We start from the raw sequence: 25,325 nt of genomic DNA, 5'->3' as shown, positions 1-25,325 counted from the left end.
CAAATAAGATATTTGTGAAATTTCCCGAGATGGAGATTTTGTACACATATGATGCAGTTAGACATGGACGGCGAATCGAAGACCTAAACTAACTATTTTTTTTTTCCCACCTCCGAAATTAAGTGAGCATTTGAGATAGATATTATTTAAGCATAAAATAAGTTGATATTATATTTTTAAAAATAATAATGGACAAAATTGAAAATTAAGTAAAATTGAGAGGTGATTTTTATAATTAATCAGGAAGTTTAACATGAATCTTGATTACCTGTGACATGAAAACTCATTTATATTATACATTATATTTTGATAGATTGGATCATTACTATTCATCATCCATGCATGCTACATAGAATTAATTTATTGATTTTGCTTGAAATGGATTTTGTCTCATCTATACTGTTCATTTTACTTTGAAATATATATATATATATATATATATGTATACGTTCAATTTATATAAGATACACATACAATTAGACTTAAATAAAATTCACTTTATTTTATTAAATCAATATTCAACATTGATGATTATTGAATTCTATCAATAATCAGATCTTATCTTTTTAGTAAGAAATTTAATGGTTAATGGTCATTGAAAAAAAATTTAATTTAATAAAATAACATAAAACTTTATTTGAATCTAATTATATATAAATGAAAATGAGATTTCTCTGTGTAAAAGCAATAAATTACATTGATGTTTACAAAAAAAGAAAAAATTACATTGATGGTGTGCAGCACATTATCTTTAGATACGTGGTTAAAAACTCAAAAAGTCAAATTTAGAATCATTGTCTAAAAATATGATGGATGCTTCCAATTTCAAAAGATCTAGTTATCAATTATACTGTTCATTTAGTGATTTTATCTTCCTTTGTAATGGCACTAGCTTATACCGCTTTTCCAGCTAATCCGGCAAGAACCTGCTGCTCCTTTTGCAACGTTTTATCTTTTTATTTTCTGGGGAGTGAACTAAATGATTATACAAAGACAACTCCAAAAAACAACAACTGGAATTTTTTCTCTCTCTGTGTGTGTGTGTGTGTGTCTCTCTCTCTCTCTCTCTCTCTCTATATATATATATATATAGATTGGTCTACATTATTTAAAAGGATAGAAAAGAGTAGCTGTAACTGAAAAAGACCTTCCGTGGTCGGTGTTCAAAATTTTACAATCAAACAAAATTTATGGTGATCAAGACCACCAAACTGTCAGTCAACAAGGTTGTTAGCTATACTACCCCCCCCCCCCCCCCCAAAAAAAAAAATCCTATTAGGTAGCTAGTAATTTGTTTTTAATTATAAATCAAAAAAATATTTTAACATAAGTTCACGAATCAAAATTTGATTGCCATCTTTATTATTCCATTAAAAGTTATTTTCAGTTGTTATTGTTAATTGAACTATTCTAAAATGTTAACTAAATAACTATCTGAATATATATATATATATATGTATATATATAATATTTATTCTCAAAAAGAAAAAAATTGTCTTTAAATCAATGCCTCAACGAACTCTATAATTAGTTCCATAAAAAAAAGAAAAAGAAAAAAAAGAAAACCAACAACAACAACGAAGTCTATAATTTCTGTTTGTTTTTATTCCAGGATTTATTCATTCAGGGGCCATATAATAAGTTGAATACGTGAATGTCAGTGACTCGGTATGTCACATAATATATATTAAACTCTAAACATAAAAATTAATAAATAAATTATTTGACATTAAATTATAGCTTAAAAGTGATAGTATCTAAAAATTGAATTGCGCAACAAACTAGAACACAACGCAAAGTAGAAAAATGATGGTTATGTACACACACACACACACACACATATATATATATGCATATGATTTTCCCCTTTCTTGTGGTATTCATACAATACTATCTATTTTTTAAAAAGTTAGCTACAAAAAAGGACTGCTAGCTCTATATAATTAACGTACAAATAAAATTAAAAACTAAATTTCTCTAAAAGTTGTCGGAAGGAAATTAAAGCGACATTTCACGATGGCAAGCAGGAAGCTGCAGCCATGAATTTGACACGAATCTCCGGCGGTTTTATAATCACTTTCTATATAATTTCACCCTTATGTTCCTTCTTTTTTTTTTTTTTTTGGGTTGTTTTCTGCCTACGTGATCTTGGAAGAATATACTTGCTTCTTGATGTTTCCTTCCTATTTCTTAGTTCTTGTCGAGTAGAGAAAACAAAATGATTATATGGAAAAAAATCCCGCGCTAGCTGTGAATGTTTTTTATGAAACTTTTTGGCTGTCAGTACCTCTTATGCAACTTGTTATAATTATTATTTTTTAATATCTTTTTTTTTTTTTGGGTAAAATATTATTTTTTAATATCTTAGTCTTTATGGATACATACGCATGTATATATATATATATATATATTACAAAGCATATAATATCATCAATTTTTTCATTTTTCATTTTCTTTTGATTTAAAGCCATATATAATGAGTATTAAATGTTACTGGGAAAACTTGCCATGCATAAGGATCACAATCAGTATCTTAGTGCTTATTAATTAGATTCCATATATATATATATATATACATGTAAATACTTTAGTCAATAAGGTTTGGTAGCTAGTCAAGCAGATGCATAATAATAATAATAATAAGCATATAATATTTGTGGGTCTTCTCTTAATTTCCTGTGGCACAACGCGTTCCGTTGATAATCAAAAGGTCTTGCAAATCTCATATGCGAATATGACGAAAGGGTAGAAGAATATATTACCAACCCCCGCCCCAAAACACACCCCCACACCCCCCCCCCCCCCCCCCCCCCCCCCAAAAAAAAAAAAAAAAAAAAAAAGAAGAAAGAAAGTAAAAACAAAACAAAATACAAAATAAATAAATAAACGAAAAAACAAGAAGAAGAAAAAGAATGAGGTCAATGGGAAGTCTACAAGTACTTGACTTTCAATGGATTTTTCTTACTTCACGCGCATTTGGAAAAGAAGAAAAACGGATAGCCTAAAAGGAATGCCTCTCCAGCTAATAGGGACGGAACCAGGATTAATTTCATCATGCATATATTAATATTAAATCAAGTATTTTTATTTTCCAACATTCTTTTGACATCTTCTATTAAACTTTATATACTTATTTTGACATTTTCTACTAAACTTTATACACTTATTAGATACATGAAGAAACAAAATATATACACATACACACATGATTAGGTTTATAAATTATTAATTTAAAAACCAAAAACAAAAAACTTATCTAGTTTCATGGAAAACCAATTCCAATATATTTTTATTTTGTTATTACACTTTGTAGAATATTATAGTATATTTGTTTACTATCGTGGAGGAGTATGGTATACCTGTTAACGATGATAGAAGGACGAAGGCTTTAATTTTTTATTTTAGTATAGAAGTTTAGTTTATATTATTATGATTAAATTAAAAAGATAACATCTAATATTTATAAATTTATAAATTAACAACATAAATTTTAAAATTATTGATTAGGGTTGAATAAATATATTGAAATAAATTAAAAAAATTAAAGGGTCACACTTAAAATTATATTCAATTTATATATTAAATAAATAAAATTTATTTAAGAAATTTCAAAAAGTTGGGGACATGGCCCTCCCGTGGCTCGTCATGGTTCTGTCATTGCTAGCTAATTTAAGGCCTACGCTGATACGACCAGCTACAACTTGGACCATATACGTCAAATTATCTATTTCGAATAAAGTTTGAAATCGCACAAATCACATAACAAAATAATAATTTTGTCAGTATGAAAGAATTACCGCGTTTTCACAGCATTTTGAATCTCATAACCCAAATCAATTTAACTTCTCTGCTTTCTTTCTCATCTTTTTAGAACATATTGTTATATTAGACGTTGATTTGACTTGACCACGTCAATATTTTGAAAAAAGAACAGTGCCTTGTGGGTTCCAAGTTAGAAAAAACTCCTCCAATCAGAGTACTATAATCTTTATTTAATTTATCATTGACTAATGTGTGCTCCATAGGGAGACCATGAAAAAAAAAAAAAAAAAAAAAAAGAAGCCAAAGAAAACATTTGATAGAATAGACTCTTTCTTATTCTTATTCTTATTCTTATTATTATTATTTTAAACAGCTACTAAGGACTTTATTCCCACTTTCCAGGTTCTTTACGTTTTGCCATTTTCTTTGCTACAACACATGCCATTAATTTACTTTTGCCACTGCCGAGTACACGCTTCACTTCCCGCTCGTGTCATGTCTAGGAATTTGTCTTGAAGATGCACAAAGCAAACTCAACCCCACATTCTATTATTACTTGTCATTTTCTCCGACACAAAATTGTAGCATGTATTTTCAGTGACATTCCTTAGCAAAGAGATGGAAATTGGAAATTCAGAAAATTTATGTGTGGACGGCAATCAAAACCTCGTGTAAGTAAGATTAATAACAAATTTGTCAAGGAGATCCAATTTTGGTGCATAGACTGATAGATAATGAAGTTTGGCAGATATTTACTTGGTGCCTTAAGACTAGTTGTTTTCCATTAAGGCTGGTAGTTAAACTAGTTGTTTTCCATTACGGCTGCTAATTAAATTTGCTCCTCCGGCAAGAAAGTGGAATAGAATCTCAATTATCTCTTATTCATGTATTTAAGGAATTATATGTCCTTTCCGCTGGGCAATTTTTCTTCTTGCTATTAAAAAATAACATCATTTCCCAATAATGAGTAACATTCTGCATTGAATTGTTTTACCTCGAAATTTGAAGTCTAATTAGACAAAATTGGGACACAACACGAGATATAAAAAGTGGTGCGACTATTAATTTTATAGTCGTTAAGAAGCCTTATAGAGCAGTTGAAACAAAGCCGTGAAAATACCTGATTTAAAAAAAAAAAAGAAAAAAAAGAAAAAGAAAAAAGCCTAAGCAATACTGCCTGAACCTTGGGCTTCAAGAATGTTAGTCCAAATTAATTGGGCTTTAAAAAAGCCTGCATGGCCTTGTGATCTTCGTTAGGTCCATCAGCAGCCAGAAAGGCCTCAAACCTTTTCACCCAAATATACAAATACAACGTCATTAAGGAATAGGTATAAGGCTAAATTCGTAATCGAACATAAGTACAGCCTCTATATAATCCATTTTTTCACAGTTGTTTTCTCTCTGCCTCTTTACCCGCTAGGGTTTCTCAGTCGTTTCAAATCTAGTAAAGGAATTTTTTTTTTATTTTTTATTTTTTATTTTTTTTCTTTTTGATTGCTAAGCGTGGCCCTTGAGATCGCCTTCCTCAATAACCATGGAAGCGTTTTGAGTCATTGCCGCGCCACAATAAACACATTTTTCGGGAAGGTCTCTTTAGGGTTTTCCTTCTGAGCCTTTCCATTGTCTCCCACCTCGGTGTTTTTTTGTTCATGGGGCATCACCCTCTTGCCGTTTTGGATCTGAGTTTCCCTATTCTTTGAGCCCTTCGGCAAATAGTTAATATTGCTATTGTCTTTGGTGTTTCAGCTAATGGGACTCTTTTTGGTCCTTTGGTAAAATTGTGGGTGTCTCACTCTAAGGTGGGTAACATTCTCATAAATTTTGTTGATTTTTTTTTTCCCAAAGTCTCTTGGTATTTTGTCCTAATAAATACATAGATTACTTTGGCAAGTATGATGAATCAATTAGATGTGTGAAAGGAGAATTCCTTCTTGAACTCAATTTTTTGAGGCATTTGAATTGTCTGACTTGCCTATGCCTGCCTGTATCGATTTATACAAACTCTAAAATTTTATCTAGCATTTCTGTTTAATGAATTTTGTAATTTGGGAGTTCTTAAATTCATATGTATTATATATATATATATATATATGCGATAATATCAGAAAAAAAAAACTTATCAAAAATTTGAAAATTTTGTTTATTGAATAGAAAATAATTGAAACGGTGTTGTTCCCGTATGCACACAGGACGAGTATAACATTACGAAGTTCTTTATTATCACTCTAACTACGTGGATCTCTATTTCATACGGACGGAAATTTGAACATACCCCACATAACGTAAAAGAAATGGTTTTTTAATTACCAACTCATGGTTCGGGACCTAAGTGGTGGTTGTTGAACATGGCACGTGCGGTTGACAGTTCCCCGCAATGCTTTTGCAGGAAGCGACCGTGGGAATGGGAAGCGGAGAAACGTTTGGTTGTTTGCTCCGACAAGAAATTTTACTGCTTTTGATAGCACGAATAACGATGTCTATCTCTACCACGTGTTTACCTCGGACATTAAACAGCTTTTAGATTTCTATTAAACAGCTTGCAATTCTATTTTATCCGCTCCAAAAGCAGAGGATACTTGGACTACAACGCTTGTCAAAGATGATTTCTTTTCACACTCGGCAAATAAAGGTTCAAAAAACAAAAAGAAACATACATTCTTCAGTCTAATCATTTTGATTTTTCAGCTACTTCGTCTATAACATTTCTTAAAATTCCTTTTTTGGAATGGGTTTGTCTAATGTCCAAAATTCTTGTGGTAACAAATATATTCTCCATGGTAAAACCTTGCTTGTTCATATTCATAATCCAGTTGCAAGGACTCGGCTTGTTATGGTTATCAAATATTACGATAGAGTAAATTAATAAGCCAAACTTACCATCTGTGGTTAAAAGAATTGGTCGAGTTGCTCATCAAACTCCTTTAACTTCATCAAACGGTTAAAAAGCACCCGTACGCAAGCAATTAATTTGTATTGCAAATTCTTTGCTACTTTCAGTCTAACTTTGAACTTAAAACTCCTATAAAACCTGTATCAATGTCTATAAATAAAAGGTAAATTTTGACCGTTGACAGTAACAATCCATGTAAGAACAGAGTATCGGCACATATCTCTCGTCTTACAATGGCTTCAACATGATTACCTATTGCCTCTGATCATGTCATTAAAGTAACAAAGTAAAGCACTGAATACGTTACACGACTGATGAAACGCATGTATACGGTTCTATTCGTTCAAATGCAAACCTGATACATTCATTAGTGCTGTTACATGAAAAGATCAGAGCTTTGCACATGGGCACAAATATACTGCATTATTTAACTGGCTTGTTTCGGACAATCTAATTTTTAAAATCATTAGCTGATGAACTAGGTGCATGGTGAGTCAAATCTATTGCTCTGCCACAATTATGGTTACTAACCACATGGAGAATCAATAAATTAAAGAAGAAAACTTTATTCAGAAGCCACGCATATATTATTAAATTATTTACCCATTGTGTCTTTCCGTATTAAGGAATAAATGCTCCAACGAAAAATGTATCTTTAATACCCGTTCATGATCAGAAAAGAGCAACCAGATGCTTGATGAAATAAAAAAGGAATTAAGTTCATATAAAAGTTAAAGTCAGCCTTGCAACACCATACCAGATAGAACATAAAAAATAGAGAAATTCCATCTCATCGACCATTCTAGTCGATAAGAAAGTATACTAAGTTTACATCTTTACTCATCTTGGGCCAAAATAAGAAAAAGAAAAGAACAAAAACGAAGTATCTTTCACTATAAAATACAGGTTGACAGTAAATACAAAAAGCAACCAAAAGCACGTGAAAAGCCCAAATCAAGGAGAAAAAATATACTTATTGTAGAATCAGCATAAGATATGCCTAGAATCAGCATAAGATATGCCTTCCATCATGTAAGCAACATAAAAGCAAGAAAATCAGATACTGAAAAAGAGAAAAACTCCACTACGATATCAACAAAAACCATCACTATCTTCCTCTCAGTTTGAACAATTAGTCTTTAAGGGCCACTCATTTTCTGTTCAGATACACTAAACAGCAATGCAAGAAAAACAGCTCAAAATGCTTGAAACAGCCAGAAAAGAGCTAGATTGAAGCCGTCAATTCAACCAGATAAGCATTCCATAAGCGATTGCCAAAACCAAAAGAAAGTTCATACATTGGAGATAAAGGAGAAACCAGCGACAGAAACATTATTTTCAAGCTAAAATAATTCAAATGTTATTTATTAAAGAAGAAAATTTCATTTCATTATATAAGATTCGTTCTCCAGAATGAGTGATTCGATACAAGAAATTGGTATCCATTTTGACCGACAATTTTCCTCAGACCCTCATTAAACCCACAGGACTTCTCAAGTTCTCATAAACCAACTATATATTGCATAAAAAAAACAAACACTATAACCTAAACATGATCTCAAGGGGGGAAAAAAAAAAAAAAAAAAACAAAACAAAGACTTTCTTATATAGAACCCAAAAATTATCTAATCAAGAAAGCCAGTTTTGCGCCAAATAGCATTCCTCACCTGACGCAGATCCCTCCCTTTGAGAGTCCTCCCAACGCCTTCAAGCACCGAAAAAGTCGTCTTGGGTGACATACCAGAACCCCTAGCAACGATCTCGTGTGGGGGCAAAATCTCATCGTCACCATCGTCGTCATCCACAAAAAAAATCTGTGTCTTTCTTGGCGTTTCCATGGCCTTGGAGAGCACAGGGACGTTCATGGGAGCCGACTTGTGGAACTTCGCGGACGGCGCAGACTGGGAATAGTCTTTATCTTGCGAGCCCTGATTCTGAGGAGGCCTAGGTATCACCGGAATCAGCCTCGACGACGATGAGAGTGAGGGTTTGTGGTACAGGGTGGTTTGTGGGCCATGATCGGGTGGTTCAGGCAGTACTGCAAGAATTCCAGAGTTCTTTGGATGATCTACGTCAAAGCTATGAAGGTTAGAGGAAGAGCGAGAGAGGGTCGAACCATGGGGGTTCTGGTTCTGGTTCTGTTCGATGAAGTCGTTGGTCCAAAACACTTCGGCTTCGACGAGCTCGTCGCCACCGGTGGCTATCGCAGAGGATGGTGGTGAGAAGGAGAAGATGGTGAGGAATCGGTCCGAGGCGGGCGACCGCCGGTGGCGATAGGCGGTGGAATCCATTTCTATTTGGGAGTCTCTCAAAGAGCCATTAAGAAGGAAATAAAAAAGAGCATGTGAGTGAGAGTGGGTGGGTGATTGATGTGGCGGATAGTCGCGGAGAGTATATATATATATATATATATATTTTTTTTTTTTGTTATGCCCCCAGGCATCCTTTTCCCCCACCCCCCAAGACTCGAACCCAGCGGCTACTGGCCGGGCTGTGGTGTGCTAACCGCGGAGAGTATATTAGTAGACCTGTACGGTAGAAGTAAAATTACTAATAGGGCCTGGAAAAATGTTTGATGTGGGTCCCAGCTCCTCAACGTCGCCTTCGCTTCTGACGTGGCCGATGCTCTCGGACTTTTGTTTTTCCTCTACTGGGTCCCACCGAAGTCACCGCCATTCCAATAGTCCTACCTCATCTGCCCCGCATCCTGTTCTCACTCTGTTTATTGTAAAAAATTCCTAATGACTGCCACGTCTTTCTATGTTGATTTTTTGTTAAATAATAAATATTTTTTCCTTTTTGCAATAAAATAAAATAATAATAATAATAGTAAACAAAATTTTTTAAATGTTTTTTCTTTTTTTGTCTGAGAGAGAGAGAGAGAGAGAGAAAAAAACTAAATCATCTAGTTATCCTTAATTATATCATTCAAGGATGGATATCAATTAAAGGGGGGAAAAAAAAAAAAGTAACAACGAAAACGATTCATTACTCTTTTATCAAGTTTTTTGAGATTGAATTTTATTTTGAAAAAAGAACTAGTATTTTACCACTTTTTCTACTATCAAGTATTAACACAGTTCTGATACTTTAATAAAGTAAAGATGTAATAAATTCACAATCAGAAATAGAAGAACTAAAAAAAAAAAAAAACTGATATTGAGTGATAAACTCAATTAAATGGATCAATATCCAATAGATTATTAAATATCACGGCGAAAAGAAAACACCAAAAATAAAGAAATAAATTAATTAAAAGGTAAGAAAGACTTGTACAGCTCTGGAGGGAAAAAAAAAAAATTGTATAGGTAGAGAATCACTTGATACTAAACCGGATCGAGCCCGGGATCTTCTTGAAAATGGGAAGATCTAGGATAGAGTGCAAGCCTCGTAATCGGAGTTCACTGGGCGAAAAGACCAGGTGTCGATATTGTCTCTGATTCCCTCTCTTCGTGTCCATTTGGGTACCACAGAAACGGCACGCTGCACACACTGTCGCGTTTTAAGGAAGAAGAAAATAAGAGAATATCCATTCCACGTAAGCTTTCCTACGTGGTTTGACTGGACTTTTCCGATTGAAAATTTCGCTGAAGTCCGTCCTTCCGTCCCTCCCAACTCCTTTCCACCTTGACCCAACAGTCCTCAAAATCACCATGATTACCGTGGTAATTACAAATCTGCCACTGCCTGCAGTTTCCTTGACCTGATTTCATACCGCGATATACGATTTGTATAGAAGCTCTTTATTATCAGTGAATTTTTAATTTAATTTAACTTTATTTTCGACGAATGGAGCCGCAGCAGAGAAGCGTATCGGGGTCGTCTCAGAGCCCTAGATCTCCGTCCTCGCAGCCGTTCCTGTCAGTATCAGTGACTGATCCTGTGAAATTGGGCAATGGCGTCCAGGCTTATATATCATACCGAGTCATCACTAAGGTTTTTCCCCCAATTTTCTTGTTAATTTAAGTTGTCGGGTTAGGATTAGGGTTTTTTTGTTTTTTTTGTTTTGAGCAGAACTTCCTCTGGTTCTGTGGATTGTTGTCTGGGTAATTTAGGACATTAGGCGGCTGGTTTACGTGCAGCGTTTGCGGCTGTGAGATTTGTTCTTTGTTGTTTTCGATTGCTTGGGTCAAGATTGGAGCGAGTTTTAATGCATTATTGAAGAAATATTAGAAAGTTTTTTAAGTTCGTCTTCCTAATTTCAATTGTATATTCTGACTCTGTGTCTGTGACTCAATTGTCTTTCCTGCATGGTTTGGCAAAAGGGCTTGCATCTTGGGTCCACTAATTGGTTTAGTTTCCTAATAAATCAAACAATTTTTATTAGGGCAAAATTTTTTAGTTTGATTTCTATGACTGAATGGCGCTCGACTGAGCATGCTATTAGTATGATGATCGTAGGGCATGTTCTACCATTATAGTTTTTGTGTGTGTGTTTGAGAATTGTGTATTTCTTGTTTTACTGGTCTTTATTGAGTTGGCAGTAACTTAAATGAGAGGTTTTTTATGAGTTGAAACCATTTGAATGATCGACTATGTATTGTTTTTGGCAGACAAATTTCCCTGAATACCAAGGGCCAGAGAAAATTGTTATCCGTCGTTATAGTGATTTTGTTTGGTTACGTGACCGTCTTTTTGAGAAGTACAAAGGAATTTTCATTCCTCCTCTTCCAGAAAAGAGTGCTGTAGGTAACAAGTTAGAATCTCCTTTATTCTACGATGGTTTATTGTATATTTATACTAAAGATAGAACATCTATGATTTATTGCTAGCATGATGATCATTTTTAGGTGTCAAATTATTGTTAGCATCCTTCTCTATAGCTTACATGGTTGAAATATCTTGGTTACTAAGTCAAATCACCCATAGAGGATTTGAGGATAGCCCTGGTGATTACACCATCCTGTGGGCTGTGGCAAATATCTTTAGTCAAGAACTTACTTCAAAACCCAAATGTAATTGAGAGGCTTCTTGAAGGTCTTCTATTTTCTCACAAAATGAAAATATGTCATGTGATTAAATAAGAGTAATCTGTTTTGATGGCTATATATAGCACATGAAACACAATGAGAGGCTTATTTGCATTCCTGTTGCATCTCTGTATCGAAGTGAGATCTGAATCAATATTCTCTCTTTTGTCCTAGTATCTTCATTTATCAAATTTATTCTCTCTTTTGTCCTAGTATCTTCATTTATCAAATTTGAGTTGGTGATTTTCACTTATCAGTGTAATCATACTGGAGAAACAGGACTGAGGATGTTTCATTTAGATAATGTTGGAAGGTTTAAATGGTAATTTGGACTAACTTCAGTCTCTCTGTGCAGAAAAATTCCGTTTTAGTGCGGAATTCATAGAGATGAGGCGTCAGGCATTGGATATATTTGTTAATCGAATTGCTTCACATCAAGAACTTCAGCAAAGTGAGGATCTCAGAACCTTCCTGCAGGCAGATGAGGAGGTGATGTTTCTAAATTTGATACCTTCAGTTGTAGAGTTTATTTATTTCTCAATAGCCTGAAATGTAGTTACAGATTGACTTGACTATGCTTATAAAAGATGTATTGGTATATCCTACATTTATACATACCAAAAGAAACTAATATATGAGCCAATGAATCTGACTCAAGATGAAGATGCATGCGTTACTATTGGTATATTGGCCTTGGAATAGTTCATTACTTCCAATTGTATCGTCCTTTTGGGTGTAAGTAACTGCTACCTAACGATATAAGCCTTTCAAGTATTATATGATAAACAGTTAATCATTTTGCTGTTTGATAAAATTTGCATTGATTTCTGTTATCTTTTACAATACATGTTGTCACATTAAAAACTGTATCATTAATTTTACTTCTTCAGATGATGGAGAGATTAAGGTCTCATGAGACTGGTATCTTTAAGAAGAAGCCAGCTGATTTGATGCAAATCTTCAAGGTAATGTAAACTCTCTAGCTGAATCAGCATACTGCACCAATGGGTAGAAAATTATGAAATCATATGCATACTGCACTGATGGCTAGAAAAATTATGACAATTTCATGATTCATATATGAATTATTTAATTTGAAAGTAATTAGATACACACGTGGTCTATATTTTGCTTTATCTGTACCAAGCTTATGGAAGGTAAATCCCTACTGATGCCAGTACTGCAAGCTGAAGATACCTGGTTTGATCACGATATAAAATAGGAATTGTTGATATTCTCAACAAAGTTTTACATGATATGGTCTGGCTGTCAGATTTTTGGTCTGTCATGCATAAAATGGCCTAGCTCAAGAATGAGATTTGCTTTGATGTGAAAATCATTGCATTTATGTTTGTTTCATGGAACATGTTGCTGCTACTCCTAAGATAGACATGATGGGCTGTAACTCTGATATGCAGTATTTGGATTGTAGTCACAATTATCTCTAGGAACAGATTGATTTTTGTCAATTTTTCTAAGTAACTCAATTGTTCTTTAAGTCTCAAAGCATAAGTAGAAAAGATGTCTTGCTTTGTACCATTTTGAAATATTTACGTATGCATTTATATTTGACACCAATTGGTTTCAATAAACTGTTAATACTAGTAATTTACTTTTGGAGTCAAACTTACTTGAGAGTAACTTGTCACATTGTGTGACAGGATGTACAATCTAGAGTGAGTGATGTTGTTCTTGGGAAAGAGAAGCCTGTTGAAGAGTCAAATCCTGAGTATGAGAAGCTGAAAAACTATGTCTTTGAGCTTGAAAACCATTTAGCTGAAGCCCAGAAGCATGCATATCGTCTTGTAAAGAGGCATAGAGGTAATGAGGATTTCAAGTTCCATTTCTAGGTTCGTATTATAATAGGTGAATTGGATGAAAATTATGAGTGCTTTCATCTGTTTCCACAGAGCTGGGTCAATCTCTGTCAGATTTTGGGAAGGCAGCAAAACTCCTTGGTGCTTGTGAAGGCAATGCTTTAGGGAAGGCATTTTCTGAGCTTGGGGCAAAATCTGAAACATTATCGATTAAGCTGCAAAAGGAGGTAGGCTTAAATAAAAAATTTAATGTTTCATAAGTTGCAGTGTGCATGGCAGAATTGCTTATCCATTGGTATCTAGTGTGTGGTGTTGACTTGTTGGATTTAAGGTTCAACATGTCATAAAGCATCACTTTTTATATTACTTTGCAGGCACACCAACTCCTAATGAGCTTTGAAGAACCGTTGAAAGATTATGTCCGTGCTGTGCAATCAATTAAGGTGAGTTCCATCTTCGACTTGATTAACGAGTCATGACTTGATTGTGTCCTTTTTCCTCTGATTGGGTGGAATTATATGTGTACGGTCTAGAAATGTTTTGATACTCGATATTGGTACATGTGGGAAGCTTGGTGTTTTTCTTTTGCTATAAGTTAACATTTGGTTGCTTGTGTCTTAAAACAGGCCACAATAGCTGAGAGAGCCAATGCCTTCAGGCAACAGTGTGAACTTGCTGAAACAATTAAATTGAAGGAGATAAATCTGTATGCAACTACCATTTCATTGTTTTCTTTGCTTGTTTGTATCTGTTGTTAGAGTGGCTTCTTATTATAAATTCTTGAGTTAAAAAAATATAAAAGTTTACAGAGTCAGTTTACTAAGGCTATGCTTTCAGTCCTACTCCACTGAGACTATCTGTTTTCGGTCCATGAGGCTGTGGTTGGATGGTGCATGAAAGGGCCCTGTTAAGTATCAAATATGATTTAGGACTAAAGCAATTATTTCATTTATTGTATGTTTAGAAAACACGTCTAAATGCTCATAATTTTTCTAGTTAAGCATTAAATGTTCTGATAACCTTTGAACTAGTAGATACTTTTGCTACGATGAGAGGTGAAAAAAAAAAAAAAAAGAAAAAAGAAAAAGAAAAAAGAAAAAGAAAAATCATCCTAGTCTTTCACTATCAGTAGTCTCTTTTATATTTTACGTAGTTGCAGTAGATGAAAGGCTGTTTCAGTAGATCATTATCATGTAGCGTTTTCAGAGCACCTTAGAAGTTTGTAGGAGCTGGAGTACGTTCCTTTTTTTTTATATTTTTTATATTTTTTAATTATCAAGTTTGTTGCATTTAACCTTACTTTTCGCATAGGAAAAAGTTTTTTATATGAAACCTGGTGTTCATTGTTTGTACTAATAAAACCTTTATGATTTTCAGCGACAAACTTATGCTTACACGATCTGATAAGGTGGGAGAAGCTGAGATTGAATACAAGGAGGCAAGTCAGCTTTATATTCTCATTTGCAGTATACACCTTAGGAATTTTCATCATGTATGACTAATATTGCTTTTCTTTTGGTGAGGCAGTTGAAGGCAGCAAGCGAGGAGGCAACAAATAGATTTGAGACAATTGTGCGCCTAATGAATGAAGAGATTGTTCGCTTTCAAGAACAGAAGACAGTAGACATGGGAATTGCTTTCCACGAATTTGCGAAAGGACAGGCCCGTCTGGCAAATGGTATTGCAGATGCATGGCGAAGTCTCCTCCCTAAGCTTGAAGTTTGTTCTTCCTAATAGTCGATGAACCCCCAAAGCCAGATCAAATATTCTCACCTGGACTCTTTTTTTTTTTTTTTTTTTTTTAAATGTTATTATATGTACAAATTCAAAGCTTGTTTCTCGCGGATTTTATATTTATTTATTTATCTGAATATACTTAGAGATGTTAGATATTTAATCGTTGTGACATTCACTCGCTCACATTTGATGCCTCGCAACGAGTTCTAATAATAGAAAGAATATGGGCATAATCGAGTTGATGTGAATTCCGAACTTTGGGTTACTGGGGCGGGTCATTGAATTTAATTTTATCTGAGTTAATAAAGTTTTTATTTTTTAGAAACTCGAGAGAATAAGAGTATTTTTAATGGATTTTTTTATTGGAATTTCATGTGTATTAATTTTTTTTTTCTATTTGAATTTCATGTGATATTAATTTTAAAAAATATTTATACTTACATGATATTTTTTCTATATGATATTGATTTTTAAAAATATTTATATTTATATGATATTTATTTTATTTAATAGATAATATTTGATATAATTTTTTTAAATAAATTTGGTTTTAAATGTTTTTAAATATTAATAATGTAATTTTTTATTTTAAAATTATATTTAAATGAAAAAAATTAAAAATTGGAGCAGAATTATTTTTCTTTTAATAAAAATCAATAAAAATACAGTTTTTATTTCTTTTATTGTTTTAATAAAACTATTCACAGAACAAACATAGAGAACTATTGTGGATTTTTTTTAAATATTATTTATTTATCTGGCAAAGCATTTTTAAAGTAAAACACGAAGCTCCTTCCTTTGCTGACCCCACTACGTGGCAAGTCGTAAAAGCTAAAATAAGGAAAAATCCTATCCGATTCCAATCCTATCTGCTTCACAAACATCATTCAGAAGTCGTTTCTCTGTCTATCCATCTAGAGAAGGAAAAGCTATGGCTTGTGCTACAAGGCCACTCCTCCACTCCACCACCCATGTCAATTATCAACTGCGAGTCTCTTCCCCTGGGGTGGTTTCTAGGTCACTGGCATTCATCAGTTGTGACAATAATCGGTTCCCTAAGCTTATTAGCCCTGGGAGCCTAGCAACGATCCCCAAGGCTTCTCCAGAAGGCTCCGGAATTGTGCCGGCCGATGATGAAGGTGCTGAAGATGGAGTTTCTCTGGGTACCTTGAAGTTGCCTGCAAATACGGACCTTCAGAGATTTGAAATTTTGTTGTTTCAGGTACCGCTCGCTTCGCAAACTCAAAAAATTAATCTTGATTAAATTGCACTAGGGTAAGTAAACTCCTTAGGCAATATGAAAGATTCTAACCATCAACAAGCTGGAATAGCTCAGTTGGTTAGAGCGTGTGGCTGTTAACCACAAGGTCGGAGGTTCAAGCCCTCCTTCTAGCGTGCTTTTTATTTATTTTTCTAAATGGTTTTGGTTTTAATTTACCTTTGGTTTTCATATGCGTGTGGTTTCTTTTTGGTTAAAACAGTGGGCCAATAGTCTTTGCCAAGGAGCTAATCTGCCACTTCCAGTGCCGCTGAAGGTAGGAACATATACTAATTACTTACCCTTTCAATAATTTTATCTTTTGAGTAATATTATATTTTTAGATGAAATGTATAAGATTTCAAATAGTAATTGGTATACCAATTTCCTAGTGGTCAAAAACAAAATAAAAAAGAGCTACATGTGAATGTGTGATGTAATACAAACAAATATAATATTGTCAATCATTATTGTATGTTATAATTTTGATAGATATTCCAGCAAAAAAAAGAAAAAGAAAATTGATAGATAAATGTGATTATTCTAATTTTATTTTTTAAATTCGAAAAGGGAGATCTTCTTGAGTAAGCCCATAAAAAGTCAGTAAGCCTATACAGGCCCAATAGGCCTAAAAGTCAGAGGAGCTTTTCCAATGGGCCTATAAGTCAGGATTTTAATTGCCATTTCCTTTGATGACCATGATAATTATAAAAAGCTGCTTCTCTTTTGCCTCAATGCAAGAATATTGTTAACGTATTTTAATGGAACAAACAGGTGGACAAAGTAGCGGGTGGAGCTAGATTGGGTTTTATTACAATCGGAGATGGGAAGACAGAGGTCCTTGTATACATTGATTGCTTGGTTTTTCCAGCAACCAATGGTTCCGGTCCAGTCTTTCGAGCTATCAGAAATGGACCTTTGAAAGATGAGTCACCTCCTGGCGAACCAAGAATCATGAGAAGCCTTTTACAAGCTCTTCAGAAGTCCGTTGAAATCGCTAGATTGTGAAATGACCAACCATTTTATCATAATCTTAAATGAGATGTAATATTCAAATCTATTATAATAATAATAACAATAAGAAAAACCTATTTTGTTTCTTACTGGAAAAGAAAATGATCTCGGTCCAATATAGCTAGCTTAAAATAAAACGATCACATTTCATACAATGAAACCGCGAGTAATGATAGCGGGTTCTTGGAAAGGAATTTGATACCCGTATTAGTTGTTTAGTTAGTTTAATATTAAGAGTGATACAACCTAATCACAAGCGACACAGAAACAGTTGGAAGAGTGACACGTGGCAGATCCCATCAACCTCATCCGGTGTCTTACTAAGCACCTTTTTGATGCTGTGGTGGCTCTTTCTCTAGATTCCTCCACAAGCATTTTGAAACCCACTTAGCATTTTGTCTCTCTGTTTCTGGAAATGAGCAGAGCATAGAGGGCAATGGCTGCTTCTTGTCTCTACTCTCATTGTTTCCATCGGAAGCTCGATTGCGTCAAATCTGAAACCCTAATTTTACGTGCTACCACCTCTTATGGAAACCATAGACGCATTTCTATATCCACTCGCACCTCCTCGCGTTCTCGAATTTTATGTTCCTCTGCGCGAGACTCCTCTGAAGGAGATAACATTCCCAGGTTGTTTGTTTCCCCAATAAACTACGCTATGCTCTTTCTTTGCTTTCATTTTCGGGATTGTATTGTATTTTATTTTGCTTTTTTTTTTTTTAATTCTTTATTTTATTTTTTAAAACTTGCTTGGTTTCCGAGAATTTTCTCGGAGAAAATACTCGCCTTATCAATTATTTCAGTTGTACGAATCCTCTTCGTTAATGTATATGAAGTATGAGATAAGCTAATTCCTATTAAAGAGAAGATGAATTTTATTGATACAATTCAATTTCGTTTTCCAGTAACTTCTGCATCATAGAAGGGCCAGAGACAGTTCAGGATTTTGTTCAAATGCAGTCTCAGGAAATCGAGGACAACATAAGAAGTAGAAGGAACAAGATTTTCCTCCTAATGGAAGAGGTCCACAGTCAATATATTTCTTATCTCTTAGAATTCTTAACACAGTTTATTTATTTATTTATTTTTATTTTCTTTGCTTTGGTATTTTTTGGGATTAAACAGCAGTATTATTGTTTTCTGGGAATATTATTTTAAATTTTTAATCCGTATAGGTTAGGAGATTACGGATACAGCAACGCCTAAAGGGCATTAAAGTCATCGATGAGGCTGGCGAGGAAGACCCAAATGAGATGCCTGACATTCCATCATCTATTCCTTTTCTCAATCATATGGTGAGTTGTGTAATGAGTTGTGTAACAAGTCTGCAAAAAAAAAATGAAAGAAATCCTGTGATTGATGTGCTTCTGGAATTATGTTCATTTTCTGGCTAACCTTGTCCATGATTTTGTAGACTCCAAGGGAATTGAAGAAGCTCTACTTGACAAGCTTATCATTTGTATCTGGTATAATTGTATTTGGAGGCCTTATAGCACCAACAGTAAGTTCTTCAAGTTGGCTCTTTTTCATTTCTCAACTACTTTAGGGAATAATTGAAAGGATTGGTGATATTTTCCATTCTTTTATAACTTGACATTAAAGGTTAAATGTGGTCCTTTCTTGTAAAAAATTCAAGGGTTTCAAAGAGTGTTAAGTTCGAGTAAGAAGTATGTTGTCAAGATTCATGTATAGCCAGAATTGGTTGTGAAAGGCAAACATTGCTGACGTTGTTCGGGAAAAATGCTCATTCATATCTGGTGTTTGTCCATTCATCCTGTACAGGAAAATGTTTTTATTTTAAATTCTACCTTCACGTGGTGTTTGGAATAATTTCAATGAACGACATCTGGGTGGTGCTATAGCACGAGAAAATATGGATTTTGCAAGTTGATGGCTTCAATTTAGGAATCTTTTAAGATTGTCGGTATGATATGTTGAATTGAATGAACCAATTCTCTTCGATACTGTAGCGGAAATGTTTGGAATCATATGTTGGGGACTATATGCTTTTATTGTTCCTTGCAATTGCTGATTTCATTTTTAACTAAACGACTATATGTTCTCAACTTTGACCTTTATATGTCTAAAACTATTTTCTCTTGGCAGTTGGAACTAAAATTAGGTTTAGGAGGAACCTCATATGAAGATTTCATTCGCAACATGCATTTGCCTATGCAATTAAGGTTATTACTGAAGTTGTATTTTTCCTTGTTCCCAAATTCAAAATATGAAGCAAGCGTAACCTTTTTTTGTTGAAACTGCAAACTTGCTTGATTAGCATCCTAAATCATTGTTTTTGACTTCTGATTACAGTCAGGTTGATCCCATTGTAGCATCCTTTTCTGGTGGGGCAGTTGGTGTTATTTCAGCCTTGATGATAATTGAAGCCAACAATGTTGAGCAACAGGAGAAGAAAAGATGCAAATATTGCCTTGGAACTGGTATGTGTCCATTTAGTCGATGAACATATATTTATATTTATGTATGTCAAAAGAATTTCTTTCTCGGATTTGCACTTAATCTATCTCTTTTTACTCAAAAAAGAATCTAATCGTTTTAAGATTGGATTGTCTTCTTATAGACTCTTTTCATTTGCTTGCAACATGATTTTTTCAAAATAGAGTCCGGGGATAAGGCTTGAAAGACTCATCATGCCTAGTCTTAAATTAATAATATAATTTTCATAACTTATTGACGCTCTCTACATTCCTCATTTCTTTTTAATCTTTGCTATTGTTTTCTTTTTCCTTCTTTATTTGAATTTCTAATTATTTTACGTGTTCTTGTATAATAGGATACCTGGCATGTGCTAGATGTTCTGCAAGTGGTGTGTGCATGAGCATTAATCCTATCTCAGTAGCTAGTGCATCTGACCATCCTTTGCGGGTGGGAACCACGCAGAGGTGTCCAAATTGCTCTGGTGCTGGAAAGGTATAGTTTACATTAATGGATTTTAATTGGCATGTCCAAGTTATAGTTCTATCTTATGGTATACTTTCGTATGTCTCCATAGCATCCATCTTCTCATTTTCTCCATAGCTCAATCATAGAGATTAAGAAAGAGAGAGTATAACCCTTCATAAATAGGACAGCATAATTATACTTCTTTTATATTTCAATTAATACATATCGTCCATCATAAATAGGCTTCTTTCTCACCCTCTGGAATGTGCATGGATAAGTTGACTTTTTAATCTCATGTTCATTTAGGTTATGTGCCCGACATGCCTGTGCACTGGAACGATGATGGCAAGTGAACATGACCCCCGGATAGATCCATTTGACTGAAGAAGACTAATTTAGTTTAGGGGATTGAATTTTCTTGCTTTTGATGTAACACAAGTAAATTCTTCCTCGCTCACCCGAACCTGCACCTCCAACCACAAAGTGAACCATAAAAGCAAAACTTCACTAAAAGAAAGAAGGACAAAATATTTTTAGCTCTATCTTCTTGTTCTCTTGATTGTGAACCATCTTTTACCCCAAAAAAAAAAAAAAGATTATGAACCATCTTTAATGGAACTGAAACTGGTAATCGCATCTTTAACGGGTATAGATTGAATCTTTTATAAGTTCTGGTAATCGTATCCTCAATTACCGTCCCTTGGTACATGAATTTCCCTGTCCCTGAAAATAATGGATATAAGTTCTGGCATATTTGCTTCGATCATCAAATTTTGAACAAGGAGAACTGAAGAGGCAAAATTGGCTGTTGCCCAAAAAATAGACGATGTAAAATTAGCATTTCGTGTTGCTTAACATATGTCCACCAATAAGCTTTTATTTGATTAAGCTGTTATGCATTCCTTAAAATTAAAATTAAAATCAAATAAACTTTCTGATTTGATCACCTTACTAATAGCTTCTTCTTCCTCTTGTCATACCATAAAGCTATACTATTCTTGGAATTATTTTTTTGAGAATGGTCTTAACTGTTACTGATTGGATCACCTTACTAATAGCTACTTTTTCTTCTTGTCGGACCATGAGGCTATACTTTGATTTGGTCTTTAAATTAGATAACTGAAGGGGTTCTCCTCCTCCTCCTCCTCCGGCAAATGTTATGCCATTAACAATATAAAATCTCGCAGGCCATCAGCCATCAGACAGTTTGGCCGAGTGGTCTAAGGCGCCAGATTTAGGCTCTGGTCCGGAAGGGCGTGGGTTCAAATCCCACAGCTGTCAAATGCTGATTACTTTTTTGCCCAACTTTATATCTTCCAGCATGGAAGAAAAGAACCTCACTCAAATGTTAGAGCAGTGGCAATGGCTGGAAGCCTCTTGAGAAAGAAATCGGGTTTGAACCCGCTCCTCCTGACTCGCTTCCTGAGCTCACCACCAGTTCCCGCTTTCTACGGAAACGGAAGAACCCGAAGATCCTTGGCAACCCTAGCCTTCGAAGAGGTACGAACTTCAACAGAGAAACCATATGTCTATACGGCTTTTGTTCTCCATGGCCTATTGGGATCTGGCAGAAATTGGAGATCTTTCTCTCGCCACCTCCTTCCCTTGCTCTCCAATTCATCTGGTTCGTAATCATTCTTTCTCTCTCTGTCTTGTTTAATTTCTTTGCTCCTACTTCATTCGAGCCAACAATCATACATACGGAGTTACTTTTTGGTTGTTGGAAAGGAAGAAGCATATTATGGATTTTTTTTTTTCAATCTTGCTTTTTTTTTATTTAATTTAGCTGTTATAAGCAACTCATATTTGCGAGCCCGAATATCTCTTTGGAAAATTTTAAAAAAGCCTTTTTGTATTTGTATAGATTGGAGGATGGTGCTTGTGGATTTAAGGAACCATGGAAAATCAGCTGAGATTGAAGGTTTAAGCCCACCTCATGACTTGACCAATGCAGCGCAAGACTTGGCTAATTTGGTCAAATCTCAAGGTTGGGCATGGCCAGATGTTGTTATAGGACATTCCTTGGGTGGGAAAGTTACCCTCCAATTTGCTGAGAGTTGTGCTCGTGGCCATTATGGTGAATCTGCTGCATTGCCCAAGCAGGTTTTTTTCTCTGCTTAAGTTTCTAAATTTTCCAATTTATTTCATTTTTTCCCATTCTATTGCTTACTTTGAAACGCTGGCCGTTGAGGGTGGTTGGATTATCAACTCGCATATTCTAAGTTCAAAATTAGAAAGAAAAACAAGTTCTCGTTGGCTAAATTCTTGCATCAAAGTTCTGTTCATGGGCTTTGTTAATTAGTTGTCCAACTGTAGGCTTGATGGATGATCGAATTCCTGTTGGCAGATTAGGAATAATAAAGATGACGGTCTTACTGCACGTATTCTTGTTTCTTTCTTTCTTTCTTTCTTTATTTATTTTTTGAGAACATAAGATGTCCTAGAACATTGTCCTTTCCCAATTTTGTGCCATATAGATATGCGACTGTATGTAATTGCAGAAATTAAGCGTTCTTAAGATTTTTCATTGAAGACTTTCAAGGGAATATACAAGAGTGAATGCCTTAGATGTGTAGATATTGAAAGAGCAGTGATAATTGCTTGATTGGTTGGTTATTTGTGAACCTGCTGTTTAGACGATCTGCTTAGCTATGGACCTAGTCTGTTTAAGTTATTATTATTGGATTATTAGATAATCTCAAGTTCACTTTTACATGATAAAATTCTTCTGTGCTTTTTTTTTTTTTTTTTTTTTTTCGTTTTTTGGTTTTTTTGGTTTTTCCTGATGCAGAACAGCTTTGGGTACTTGATTCAGTTCCAGGAGAAGTGAAAACTGAAAGTAGTGATGGGGAAGTGGAGAAAGTTTTGCAGACCTTGCAGGGTCTTCCTTTGATAGTTCCATCAAGAAAGTAAAACTTTTCTTCCACTAATTATTTGTTTGTGCAGTATCTGTTGTGTGCAAGTGAGGTTTCTATTTCCTGAATAATCCAGCTGTGGGCTTTATTCTCATGTTTCCACCTATTCTTGTAGTGGGTTGTCAACTTCTTTATACTGTTAAATTTAAATGCGAGAATGAACCACTAACTCTCTCCTAAAAATCATTTTATCTTTTGTTTCTTGAGTAATTGTAGTACAAGCTAAATAAGAACTTGAATGCTAAATAGAAGGTTAAGTTTTGACTTAAAAAAAAAAAAAATGATTTAATATGAAGGAAACATAGTATTTTAGAGAGTGGCTCTGATTTAACTGAGAACAAAGGTGTTAATCTAACAAGCGTGGTTCCCACATTAGTTTTTCCTCCCATTATTTTTAAAACTAAATTTGATGATACAGAGTGCAAGCTAATTTGACTTTTGTATTACTTAGGAACATTACAGGCCTAGTGGCTTGGTAAGGCATTGTATATGCTACAATGAGAACCTAACTGTAATATAAAAGATGTGGGTAACTCATAATGTTAGAGATGCAAACAGCTCAGTTATTGCTGAAAGGTGATTTTAGAGACTAGAGAGAAATAGAATGCTGACCAAACAAATGCATTTGCTTAACATATAATGTTGCCAGGCATCTCAAACCTAAGATTGCTTCTAGGTACTTTAGAGGTTCTTTTGTCTTCATAGTTTTTATGCTTAGATCAATTATTTTTCTAATTTATCATATATGGCATTCCATTTGGCTTCATTTTTTGTTTTCCTTGTAGAAAGTTTTTGTTATGCAATAACTTATGTTTGGCTTCAGGTGGCTTGTGAATCATATGATGGGACTTGGGTTCTCGAAGTCATTGTCAGACTGGATAGGCAGCAATCTCAAGAAATCTGGAGATCAAGAAACTTGGGCGTTTAATCTTGACGGTGCAGTTCAGATGTTCAATTCTTACCGGTAAATATTTATCTAATTTTAAGTTAAACTCAACATCAAGTTTCTTAAAGAAGAAAATAGCTCCAAAATTACATTAAATTTCACTCATGAAATGATGCAGAGAGATGTCTTACTGGACTCTGTTAGAGCATCCGCCAAAAGGTATGGAGATTGATATTGTGCGTGCAGAGAAGAGTGATCGTTGGGACCCAGAAACAGTTCAGCGGCTTGAAAGCCTTGCTTCTCGGGAACAAGGTGATTTTGGGGGAAAAGTTGCTTTTCATATTCTTCCAGAGGCTGGTCATTGGGTTCATGTGGATAACCCCAAGGGTCTTCTTAAGATTGTGGGACCTAAGATTGCTGCCCTTTGACATTGCCATGGTTAATTTATACAGTTATCTAATTAGGAAACATAATCTTGAAAGTTGAATGATCCTGGGAGAGTGATTTTCTTTCTTCTTCCAATTTTTACTGGCAACATCATGGAATGATGTGCTCTGTTAATAAATATTGATGATACTTTCTGAGGATGGTTTTATATTAAGTTGAGTATGCCAAATGTGAAAGTTTTAATAGCTTCGTTGCTTGAAAGTTGCAGCTACTTCATGCTGATGCCTCAAACTGCGAAGCACTTAAAATTTGATAGCACCAAACTCAGTTTAAATGTTTTTTTATAATAGATATCAAGATTCAAAATCAAGGCGTAAACATTAGACAGTTAAGATTTAATTTTATTTTTTAACAATGTTTTTGTAATAAGTAGCATTTTGTATATGATACTATATAAAAACATGCATACTGAAGGCAAGTATTTGATAATTACAATATAAAGAGGTAAAGTCCACATAATTTTAATTCCCACCCTGAATACAAAAAAAAAAAAAATCCCATTACTTTTTATATTTCCTTCCTCTCTCTCTCTCTCTCTCTCTCTCTCTCTCTCTAATGAATTAAATAGTTGGTTTTCATTCAAGAACATGAGCCCGCTATTTTTTTGGTCTAAAAAAATCTAACCAAAAGAATTAATTATTCGTTGGTAATAGCCTATAGAAATAATAAAAATTGAATTAAATGTTTAGAGTTTGTTATAAGGGAAAGATCGTATAAAATAGTTT

General features: G+C 34.3%; 5 protein-coding genes and 3 non-coding genes across 11 annotated transcripts; 7 read left to right on the top strand and 1 right to left on the bottom strand.

Moving 5' to 3' along the window:
• Nucleotides 1–5,643: 5,643 nt before the first annotated feature.
• On the top strand, nt 5,644–5,739 carry LOC112491490 (small nucleolar RNA Z266). Its single transcript, XR_003055774.1, has one exon. It is a non-coding gene; the product is annotated as a small nucleolar RNA Z266 (small nucleolar RNA).
• A 2,273-nt stretch (nt 5,740–8,012) lies between these two features.
• Nucleotides 8,013–9,369, bottom strand: LOC107416337 (protein S40-7). Its single transcript, XM_048465063.2, has one exon. It carries the CDS (start codon nt 8,941–8,943, stop codon nt 8,278–8,280), a length of 666 nt encoding a protein of 221 aa, XP_048321020.1. The 5' UTR covers nt 8,944–9,369; the 3' UTR covers nt 8,013–8,277.
• A 510-nt stretch (nt 9,370–9,879) lies between these two features.
• LOC107416334 (sorting nexin 1) lies at nt 9,880–15,424 on the top strand. Of its 4 annotated transcripts, none has more exons than XM_048465061.2 (11): nt 9,880–10,317; nt 10,457–10,588; nt 11,206–11,341; nt 11,978–12,111; nt 12,513–12,587; nt 13,284–13,443; nt 13,533–13,666; nt 13,814–13,882; nt 14,066–14,145; nt 14,817–14,877; nt 14,967–15,424. In XM_048465061.2, the coding sequence occupies exons 1-11, from the start codon at nt 10,306–10,308 to the stop codon at nt 15,171–15,173; spliced, it is 1,200 nt and encodes a 399-aa protein (XP_048321018.1). In that variant the 5' UTR covers nt 9,880–10,305; the 3' UTR covers nt 15,174–15,424. The 4 variants fall into 4 exon arrangements, with proteins under 4 accessions (XP_048321018.1, XP_048321017.1, XP_060668626.1 ...); XM_048465060.2 differs by having other exon boundaries at nt 10,454–10,588; XM_060812643.1 differs by lacking the exon at nt 9,880–10,317 and having other exon boundaries at nt 10,361–10,588; nt 14,817–14,847.
• A 526-nt stretch (nt 15,425–15,950) lies between these two features.
• On the top strand, nt 15,951–17,537 carry LOC107416319 (uncharacterized). Its single transcript, XM_016024803.4, has 3 exons — nt 15,951–16,398; nt 16,658–16,711; nt 17,209–17,537. Exons 1-3 carry the CDS (start codon nt 16,108–16,110, stop codon nt 17,440–17,442), a joined length of 579 nt encoding a protein of 192 aa, XP_015880289.1. The 5' UTR covers nt 15,951–16,107; the 3' UTR covers nt 17,443–17,537.
• Nucleotides 16,498–16,571, top strand: TRNAN-GUU (transfer RNA asparagine (anticodon GUU)). The gene has a single exon. It is a non-coding gene; the product is annotated as a tRNA-Asn (tRNA).
• A 143-nt stretch (nt 17,538–17,680) lies between the features above and the next one.
• LOC107416318 (protein ORANGE-LIKE, chloroplastic) lies at nt 17,681–20,894 on the top strand. The gene is made up of 8 exons (XM_016024802.4): nt 17,681–18,078; nt 18,354–18,471; nt 18,624–18,743; nt 18,863–18,949; nt 19,555–19,631; nt 19,762–19,889; nt 20,243–20,379; nt 20,659–20,894. Exons 1-8 carry the CDS (start codon nt 17,885–17,887, stop codon nt 20,734–20,736), a joined length of 939 nt encoding a protein of 312 aa, XP_015880288.3. The 5' UTR covers nt 17,681–17,884; the 3' UTR covers nt 20,737–20,894.
• A 141-nt stretch (nt 20,895–21,035) lies between these two features.
• LOC107432079 (uncharacterized) lies at nt 21,036–24,785 on the top strand. The gene is made up of 5 exons (XM_016043139.4): nt 21,036–21,976; nt 22,217–22,455; nt 23,149–23,261; nt 24,091–24,231; nt 24,332–24,785. Exons 1-5 carry the CDS (start codon nt 21,715–21,717, stop codon nt 24,579–24,581), a joined length of 1,005 nt encoding a protein of 334 aa, XP_015898625.3. The 5' UTR covers nt 21,036–21,714; the 3' UTR covers nt 24,582–24,785.
• TRNAL-UAG (transfer RNA leucine (anticodon UAG)) lies at nt 21,554–21,633 on the top strand. The gene has a single exon. It is a non-coding gene; the product is annotated as a tRNA-Leu (tRNA).
• Nucleotides 24,786–25,325: the final 540 nt, after the last annotated feature.

This window comes from Ziziphus jujuba, chromosome 11, assembly GCF_031755915.1.
Source record: "Ziziphus jujuba cultivar Dongzao chromosome 11, ASM3175591v1".
Lineage (NCBI taxonomy): Eukaryota > Viridiplantae > Streptophyta > Magnoliopsida > Rosales > Rhamnaceae > Ziziphus > Ziziphus jujuba.
The sequence above is the reverse complement of the archived record's forward strand: the minus strand, read 5'-3'. Positions and strand labels throughout refer to the sequence as shown.